Consider the following 10,088-nt stretch of genomic DNA (forward strand, 5'->3'; position numbering starts at 1 on the left):
TGATCCACCCGCCTCGGCCTCCCAAAGTGCTGGGATTACAGGCTTGAGCCACCGCGCCCGGCTATATGAATCATTTCTATCATATAGATTCATAAAATTGAGGTTTGGTGGTTTTAACTGACCTGCCCATGAGCACTTACAAGTGACACAACTAAGATTCAAACCTTGATGCACTTGAATCCAAAGATATGCTTGCTGTTTTTTTGTTTATTTTTATTTTTTTACTGTGCCCCTCACCCCTATGTTTGCTGTTTTACAGCAAGGATCCAAGAATCAGAGGAGAGGGTAAGGGCTTGAAAAGAGGAGAGGCCAGCTAAGTCCCTGAGGACTGGGGCTGAAACATAGCTTTAAAAAACAAAGGTTTGGACGGGTGCGGGATTACAGATTACACTTGTAATCCTGGCACTTTGGGAGGCCAAGGCAGGTGGACTACCTGAGGTCAGGAGTTTGAGACCAGCCTGGCCAACATGATGAAACGCCGTCTCTACTAAAAATACAAAAATTAGCAGGGCATTGTGGCAGGCACCTGTAATCCTAGCTACTTGGGAGGCTGAGGCATGAGAATCATTTGAACCCAGGAGGCGAGACTGCAGTGAGCTGAGATCGTGCCACTGCACTCCAGCCTGGGCGACAGAGAGAGATTCTCTCAAAAAACAAACAAAAAAGAGAACACATATGAAAGACGGCCTAGCTCAAGATATAATTGGTTCCTTTCTCTTTACCAAATTTTTAATAGCTTCTCATTCCTTTCAGTGAAATCTCCAACCAGTACATAAATGAAGGCTCCAACAAGGAAAATGCTGAGTCTTCCACCTCATTCACTATCTAACTCCCCACCAGGCTCAAATCTAAGAGCAGCACTTCCCAAGGGTGCTCATGGAGATGCCAGTTCCATGCTCATTAACAGAGGATCCCAGAAGGCATCCAATACAGTAACAGCTGAATGAACCAAGTAGGTAAATGGGTTTCCTGCAGAATTCTTGGGAGTCCCTAACTTGCTAATTTTTACCTTGAGTCTCAAGAAAAGGGGGTTATAAAATATGCTTCAGTTCCCAAACACATTTGACGACATCTTTTTTTTGTTGTTGTTGTTAACAAGTGTTAGATATTTTCTCATCATACCTTTGTTTTGAGGTGCACCTCACAGGACTAGCGTTCCAATGATCTTTCTTCTCTGTCCTTCATCTTCTGTCTTGGATTCAAATTCTTCCCTGTCTATTCCCACTCCACCTCCCTCCTGACCAGAGGCTCGTCACTTCACACCTGGACTTTTGAAACAGATTCCTAAATAGATCACCTTGCTTCCAAACGTTCCTTCCACCAATTCAGACTCTATGTTCCTGCCACATTCACCAAGGCATCATTTCACTTCCCCTTGTATAGGAACTGACAATGGTACCAGCTGCCTATCTGGCCAGTTCTACACCTCCCAGCCCTACTTGGCTAGCTGTATCCCTCTAAGTAGGCTTAGTGCACATTAGGCACCATGGTCATATGGCCTTTATTCTATTTTTCTTCCTCTGTCACCTAGGCTGGATTACAGTGGTATGGTCATAGCTCACTGTAGGCCCAAACTCCTGGGCTCAATTGATCCTCCTGTCTCACCCGCCCTCTTGAGCCACTGTGCCTGGCAGCCTCTATTTTTATCCTATTTCCGTTCCAAGCCAAATCCTACAGCTTCTTCAAGTTCAACCTCACACCCTATCTTTTTCCATAGGATCTTCCCTGGATCCTCTATGAAAAGGGAGGGAGTGAGGACCATACATATCTGAGTTCATTTCCAAGCACCATCAACCCTAACTATGAGATTTAATCTCCATGCCTATTACCTTGCCTGTAAAAATGGGAATGATTACTATTTCACAGGACTGTTGGAGAATTCAGTTATTTTATATATGTTCAACCAAACACTAAATCCCTGGATGGCTCTTTACTTTATATCCCTCACAGGCAGGCACTGGCAACTCAATAAACGTTGGGCAATTTGATCACTACAGGAAATGTTGAGAGTAGCTTCCATCTCATTCTAGAGGAATGATCATTTGAATAAGTGGGGCCCACCCAGTGTACTCATCACACCAGCACTTGTTTTGACTTTAACAGTAATCAAGTGGCCACTGTGTTAGCTGCTTTTATGGGCTTTATCACTTCCAGCCATCTTGAGATACCGTAAATATGGAAGCTGAGGTGCAAAGGTTATGGTGACTTGCCTAGTCAGGCATAGCTGGTGAGTGGGAGGGCTAGGATTCAGCCTCTACCCTAAGACAATATGCAGCAGTGCTCTGGTTATTTCAACACACCAGTCCCACTGAGTTCCACGAGATCCTGTTGATTCCAGTGGCAAGTATTCTTGAGACTCCTTGGCAAACTCCTGGTCATGACTGTCTTAATGATTTCCATAGAAATTCTGGGCTATAAAGTGAGCCTCTCACTTCTGTCATCACAGCCAGAGGTTAGAACCCTGAGATGTGAAGTAATCCACAAGTGAGAAGATGGGCTCTAGTCCAGGTCTCCCCTACTGTCTGTGTCCTCAGGTAAGTCCCTGTTCCTCTTGTGATTTCCACTGTGTCTGACTATGGTGATGATTTTGGATATTAATGAAAAGGGAGATGAGAGACATTTCATCAAGATTCTTTTCCCCACCCTAATTCTTTATTTCCTTATCAGATGTGAAGAGACGTGACATTAGAAAATATGGCTCAGAACTTCCTGATGTTTTTAAATCAGGCATGGGTCAAAGAGCTAGGCACACATTAGTAATCTGTAGGTGTGAGCTATTATGACTATGTGTTTGCCTAGCCCTTGGACAACATAATTCAAGTCTCTAGAGGTTAATACTTAACAACCTTTCTCAGTTATCATCACCATACTTTAAAATGTAGCCCCTTCCACCTGATCAGGAACTGTGTAACGGAGAGGCTGGAATACTCATCCTCTGTGGTAGAGAATGCTAGTTTTTGCCTAGATTTTTTTTTTTGGATAGGGTCTTGCTCTTTTACCCAGGCTGGAGTACAGTAGCATGAACATGGCTCACTGCAGACTCAACCACCTGGGCTCAAGCCATCCTTCCACCTCAGCCTCCCAAGTAGCTGGACTACAAGTGCGAGCCCCCATGCTCAGCTAATTTTTAAATTTTTTGTAGAGATGGGGGTCTCACTATGTTACCCAAGCTGGTCTCAAACTCCTGGGCTGAAGCCATCCACCCGCCTCGGCCTCCCAAAGTGCTGGGATTACAGGCATGAGCCACAAGCCCAGCCCTGGTTAAATTTTAATATTAAATATCCTATTTAGGAGAGAAATGCATAGCTAGATGCAAGAATCTGATCACTGAAAAACTGGGATGAGTCTAGTGAAAATGTTTTAGGCCTGAGGACTTTCAAAACAATCTAGCAAAGCTGCCATCATATAATTTGATTTCTATGGCCCTTTTTTTCAAACCTTAGGCACATTTTTTTTTTTCCTGTTTTTTTGAAAGACAGAGTCTCACTGTTGCCCAGGCTGGAGTGGCAAGATCTTGGCTCACTGTAACCTCTGCCTCCTGGGTTCAAATTATTCTCCTGCCTCAGTTTCCTGGGTAGCTGAGACTACAGGCATGCACCACTATGCCCAGCGAATTTTTCTATTTTTTAAGGCCAGGTGCGGTGGCTCACGCCTGTTATCCCAGCACTCTGGGAGGCTGAGGTGGACGGATCACCTGAGGTCAGGAGTTCGAGACTAGCCTAATATGGTGAAATCTCATCTTTAAAAAAAAAAAAAAAAAAAATTTTTTTTTCTTTTTTTTAGTAAAGATGGGGTTTCACTATATGTTGGCCAGGCTGGTCTCAAACTCCTGACTTCAGGTGATCCACCTGCCTCTGCCTCCCAGAGTGCCAGGATTACAGGCATGAGCCACCGCACCTGGCCCACATTCTTTATATGAAATGATGAGATCAAATTTCTACATCTATAACATATACACTGATGACACCTGCCCAATTTATCTTTTCTCCAATTTCACAGGTTGAAAACAGATCCTTTTAAACAAATGACCTCTTTTTGCATTTGTTACCACTATGTTGAAATCCTGGACCAAGCCTGACACACCTGACTCCACTCCTCCCTGTCCTCCTTGCTGCCATGTTGAGTCATTAGCTCAGTTCTGAGTTCCTATTCATTTCTAAGCATGAATCATCTCATATCCACAACTCTCTTGAAACTCCACCCTGCTTTTGTATTTGCTTCTTTTATCTGGCTAAAATTCAACTGCTAAGATGAACTTCCTCTCAATAAATAGCGCTTATCAGCATTTCCCTCCCATTTCTACCATTCACTAGCCACACTTCAAAACAGCATAGAATTATACCCACAAAGATCCAAATTGATCATCTTTTCATTTTAATTGCTCTGAATGCAATTAAATCTAATTTAATTTCTAACTTCACTTAAATCTAACTTCACTTAAATCTAATCTCAAGGCCTGGTTAAAGTATAGCTCTGAGATGTGCTTTTCAGGGGCTGAGGCCTGTTCAACTTGTTTTCTTTATGGTGCCTTTGTAGTGCCTGGCACTCCGCAGGCAGCTAGTCAATGTTTGTTTAAAAAATTCCATCTTCTCTCCCTCACCTCTTCTCCCTTTGCTTTTTCCTCTAGATTCCTTTCCCACTTGTTTATTTTTTGTTCCTACCTACTCAACACATTCTTTCTATATAAAATACTCTATGCAGAATCCCAATTCTGGGGTGGGGACAGAATACATGCCCTTATGTGCTGGCTTGCCGGCACTTTTTTGATATTTACATTATGATGCTACAATCAAAGAGTGCAGTACAATTTGCTAAAGCTTTAAAAGGAATAGGACCTTGGTTCCATGCAGGTTTAGCAAACATTTAGTGTTCTTTTATTCAGGAGAATATAGCTGAGAAACTCCTGTTATTATCCACACTTGACGAGCACAGTCCAGAACTTCAGCACTGGCCCAACTCAGCAGCTGGAGGAACAGCTACTGATGGTGCAACTCTACAGGCCTTTCCAGTACTTGGGAAACAGGAGAGCAGTTAGTGGGGCAGGTTCTAGAGTCACAAAGGGTGGGGCCAAATCCTGCCATCAATAGCTGTGAACTCTCTTGTGAGGACTGAGTTAACAAAAGTAAAGCACTCAGAATGGTGCTTTGTACTAAGTGTTCATGTGTGTTGGGGATCTCATCGTTATTCCCACAGTCAGATCAGGGGCCAAATGCACAGAAGTGAAAATTTTTCTACCAGAGTGTGACTGGATATAGAGAATCTTGTTTCTGGAATTTATTTCCTAGTGAGTGAAACTGGGGAAATCGCCTCAACTGCATCCTAGTTTCCTAAGATTATCACTGATAGGATTGTTGCAAGATTGTTCGTACAGATCACAAAGTGTCAAAAAGTATCAAGCACAGTTCAGTACTCACCCTGAGTCCTTTCCTTCTCCCTAGTTTTAGATTAGGAAATAATTTGCAAATATCAGGTTAGGAGTAGGAGAAATACTAATGGCTGGTCAAAAGAAAGCAGTCCAATGTAGTGGATCCTCCTTTCAGTGACATGATCTGATGATCTGAGACAAATGATCTTATCTCCCAGCACTCCAGGTCCTGGAGAGTCAACTCTACTTGCTGCCAGATTATGGCCATGACGCAAACAACGTATTTGCTCTGCTAAGGCATTATTCTGGTTACTACTGGCATTGGAAAATAATTACTCTCATTATAGTTTTGTCTGCATATGGGGATTAACATTCTTTTAAGAGTAGGCCTCTGGCTCTTTCAGGGCAAATGATCCCTACCTGTGTTTTTATAAATCACCCCGAATAGGTTGCTCCCAGCTGTAATTCTGGTCCCTATGTGGCAATAATTTCATTTACAAGCTAAGAGAGTAAGAAAAACATCTTCTAGAAATGCCAATATGCACTGCTCAAAGAATGCTTGAGCTTTTCTGCAATGAGGACTGAGTGGGCCTAACCCTTTCTAGTTGGGGTCATCAGGCAACATCACCACCAGAGTTGCTATGGACCGCAGACATGCTGTTGTGTTCATCAAGACATGACAGAAGTGATTCTCAAAACCTAAAAGCAATTCTAGAAAATCAGAGCAAAGAGAAAAAAGCTGAACTCATTTTTTTCCCCCCAAGACCTGTTGCCCAGGCTGGAGTGCAGTGGTGGGATCTTGGTTCACTGCAACCTTCACCTCCTGGTGCAAGTGATTCTCCTGCCTCAGCCTCCCTAGTAGCTAGGGCTATGGGCATGCGCTACCACACCCAGCTAATTTTTGTATTTTTAGTAGAGACAGGGTTTCACCATGTTGGCCAGGCTGGTCTCAAACTCCTGAACTTAGGTGATTCCACCTGCCTTGGCCTCCCAAAGTATTGGGATTACAGGCATAAACCATGGTGCTTGGCCAAAAGCTGAACTTCTATTAACCTGTGGAGTGCCATTTGTTCTAAGTGGGTAAGAAAGACCATCTAGAATAATGGAAAAAGAGGAGGGGATTCAGAGTCAGTTTCAAATTATAGCTTTGCTATCTATTTAGAAGCCATTTGGACATATTACCTCACCTTTCTGGCTGTTTATGAGTAAAATACAGGCAGTGAGATGACTGCTAGGAGGGCTACAAGAAGCAGTGTACCAAAAGCACCACTGCCAGCACGTGGCCTCACAGAAATGCTGAGCACTGTGTATACATCTTGCTTGTGGTACCCACCACATTCAACCTTTGATGACAGGTGACTGAATGTGTACATATCTTGTCCCACCTCTAGATTGTAAACTCCTCGGCAGAACTTTAGAGGCATTAAACATAGTGGTCAACAGCATACTAAAAGAATTCAACCCAGTTCCAAGTCTTGTTACCTTGGGCAAAGTACTGAACTAAATGTTGTCTTCATCATTAAAATGGAAATAACTCCAGGTATTAACATGTCTTCCATGGGACTGCTGAGCAGATCACTCAAGAAAACACAGCAGAGGCTATGAGCACTGTGCCTAGCCCATAGTACGTGCCAGATAAATGGTAGTGATTATCTTTTCCTGTCGTGTGTCCCTTATACCTGCTAATGGCATCTAGCTAATACCTACAGGTTTGAAGATTGATGAAGCTGAGACATTGCCCCACCCACAGAAATCCAGAAATATCAGTAAGTATCAAGATGCCAAGGAGAAGGGTCCCCTACCTCTGGAAAATCTCTTGCAGCGTATCCCGGGTGAAGGCATTGCTGTCCTGGAAGACGTTATTGAGGGCGTGGAGGGCACAAAGCTCCCTGCGCTGTTTCTCATGGTAGATTTGTGAGGGTGCTGCCTGGGGCAGCTCCAATGATTCAGATTTGGCCTTGTCTCCTTTCCATGGCACACAACTCATGTTTTTTCTTTTAGGTTCCAGAGATGGCTGAAAACACCCCACTCTTCCCTCCAGAGGAAGAATGTAAGCTTCTCAGTCTTTTCAGGGTTCCTGAGGTCCACCTTATTCTCTGGTGTCCATGATTTATGCTTTGTCACTGGGTGAAAAGATTGGAACCAAAAGGAAAAAAAAAAAAAACCCACCTCTTCTCTCTTCTCAATAGAAAAATAACTTTTGGATTAGTTTTATTTTGCTACCACTGTCAAAGGCAGAATTTAGAAAATAAAAAACACATAAAATGTAAGACCTTGTTTCCCTTTCCCCACCCTTCCCTCCCATCCCCTTCAAAAACCCCACGATTTTCTTGCTGTTTCCCTCTGCAAATGCCAGGCCTCAAAGCAGGAGGACCGAACACAATCGGTCACATCGCTCCTTTTCTTCCATTTCTTTCGAACCACGACGCCACTGATTCGGGAGACAGGGCCTGGGTGGCTGATAAAGCGCACGAGTCCAGCAGCTAGCGCGGGCCGGCGGGCGTGGGATCGCGGGCCGCGCGGGGGCCTCGGGGGCAGCCCTCCATCCCCCCGGGTGCGCTGGGGCCCGCAGGGCGCGGCTCCCTCGGAAAGCACGGACTCTTGCCCTCTGGCCGCGGCCCTGCGGAGGAGACAACTCCGGTCAGCGGTGAGCAGCTCGGGAAGTGCGCGGCGGGGCCGGCCCCTGCCGGAGGGAAGGTTCCGCGCCGCGACGGAAAGGCCCGCGAGGGGTGGGGCCGTACAGTCCGCCTAGGGCTCCCGGGCTCCGGCCCGCCCGGCTCGCCGCCCACACCCCAACCTCCCGGCCCGTCACGTGAGCGCAGGCCCAGACGCCCTCCCGCCGCGACCCCGGCTGCAGCCCAGCGCCGCGGGGACTGCTCACCGCCGGCCGCCCCTCACCGCCGCCGGCCTCCACCTGGAGTGCGGGCCGCCAACTGGGCCGCGCGGGCGGGCGGGCGCGCGCACCTGAGCAGACGTCAGCGGCCCCCCCCCCGGCGCGTGCCCCGGAAACGCCCTCCCGCGCCGTCCTGCTCCTCCCCGCCGTGGCGTCACGGCTGACGTCATCGAAGCCGGCCCGCGAGCAACGGGCGCCTGGCGAGTCCGGGCGCAGATCAGGGGTTGGGGTGGTGCAGGGGCCTCTGGTGTTGGGCTGCGGAGCTCGGCGGCGGCCGGCAGGGCTGGGGTCTGGCCGCTCGGCTCGTCGCCGTCCCGGGCGGGGTGGGGCGGGGCGGCCTGAGGGAGTCCTGCCAGAACGCCTGCCTGCCCTTCTCCAGGGTGTGGGCGTTGTTCCGGGGCGGTCGTCAGGCCAGCCGCTGCCGTCCGCGGCTCCTCGCACTCCTCCCTCTCTGGGCCGGGCTTCTCGGCAGAGCGCTCTTGCTCCCTCTGCGCTGACCATTTTATGTGTGGCTAGCGCGCCGCTCACCAGGGGGGAGTTCGAAGCACCTGATTCGGTCGAGCGCAAATTGCCTTGTTTAGTGCGCCGGACCGCGCCGCGCTGCCCAGGGAGCGCCAAGGGTAGGTGCCTCGCTGGGAGTCACATTTCAAGTGCGAAGGAGAATCCTGTTGCAGTCCCTTGGTGTCGCATTTGGGTTCACTACACACAAGCCACTGTCCTCTTGCCTTGGGGCTCCCTACTCTTCTTAACGTGGCTTTCCTCTCTGCATAGACATCAGCGCGAGATATACCTAAGCGCATTGTGTGCGTTGTCGGGAAAAGGCGAACTACTCACAGTCTCATGTGAATTTCGTTATTTTTTCTCTTTACTTACTCTTAGGGTGCGTGGTAGGCAACATTATCTACCTTAGTTTCCCTCCTTTTGGGTTTTTCATAAAACTGGAAAAACAGGAAGAAATCGCACTTCAAATTTAGTCTTTATTTTTTGGAGGCGGGGTTTCACTCTTGTCTCCCAGGCTGGGTTGCAGTGGTACGATCTCGGCTTACTGCAGCCTCCACCACCTGGTTCAAGCAATTCTCCTATCTCAGCCTCTGCATAACTGAGATTACAGGCGTGTGCCACCATGCCTGGCTAATTTTTGTATTTTTAGTAGAGACAGGGTTTCACCATGTTGGCCAGGCTGGTTTGGAACTCCTGAGATCCACCCGCCTCGGCCTCCCAAAGTACGTGAATTACAAGCGTCGGCCACCACGCCCGGCCTAAAGGTTTATTTTTGAGACAGGGTCTTGCTGTTTCCCGGGCTGGAGTGCAGTGGCGTGATCACGGCTCGATCTCCTGGGCTCAAGTGCTCTTCCTGCCTCAGCCCCCTGAGTAGCTGGGACTACAGGCAGGGACCACCACACCTGGCTAATTTTTATTTTTACTTTTGTAGAGATGTTCGTCACGTTGCCCAAACTGGTCTCAAACTCTCGAACTACAGGGCTCAAGTGATCCGCCCGTCTTGGTCTTTCAAAGTGTTAGGATTACAGGCGTGAGCCACCGCACCTGGCCAACGCAACTATTTTAACACCATTACACTCAACAATGTTATAATTTAACATGCTGGAGTGCTTGCCACAAGGTGGGGAGCCCTTTGCCTCTGTCCGGCCAACTTCTGAATTATCTTACATTTTTGTAATTTGTAAGCTACCCACGGATATGCTTATATTTACATATGATTAGTTTGAGGGCTTGCTGTACAGCAAGCACTGTTCTAAGTGCTTTACATCTTTTAGTTCATTTGCAGCTGATTATCCTATTAGATACTTCATTTCTTTTTCTTTTTCTTTT

The 10,088-nt window shown here is 47.3% G+C and overlaps 1 protein-coding gene and 1 long non-coding RNA gene across 2 annotated transcripts in view; one reads left to right on the forward strand and one right to left on the reverse strand.

The window, feature by feature from the left end:
- Positions 1-2,571, forward strand: part of LOC119468269 — a 4,084-nt gene extending 1,513 nt beyond the window's left edge. The window contains exons 2-3 of the long non-coding RNA XR_005196926.1: positions 754-952; positions 2,447-2,571. This is a non-coding gene — a long non-coding RNA (uncharacterized LOC119468269). The remainder of the gene's footprint in view (positions 1-753; positions 953-2,446) is intronic.
- JOSD1 (Josephin domain containing 1) overlaps positions 1-8,172 on the reverse strand; it is a 14,041-nt gene extending 5,869 nt beyond the window's left edge. Inside the window, exon 1 of the mRNA XM_017509016.1 lies at positions 7,168-8,172. Within this exon, the coding sequence (XP_017364505.1) occupies positions 7,168-7,352 (185 nt within the window). The 5' untranslated portion in view covers positions 7,353-8,172. The remainder of the gene's footprint in view (positions 1-7,167) is intronic.
- Between the last annotated feature and the right edge of the window lie 1,916 nt (positions 8,173-10,088).

The sequence above is a fragment of the Cebus imitator genome, unplaced genomic scaffold, assembly GCF_001604975.1.
Source record: "Cebus imitator isolate Cc_AM_T3 unplaced genomic scaffold, Cebus_imitator-1.0 Scaffold404, whole genome shotgun sequence".
NCBI classification, from domain to species: Eukaryota; Metazoa; Chordata; class Mammalia; order Primates; family Cebidae; genus Cebus; species Cebus imitator.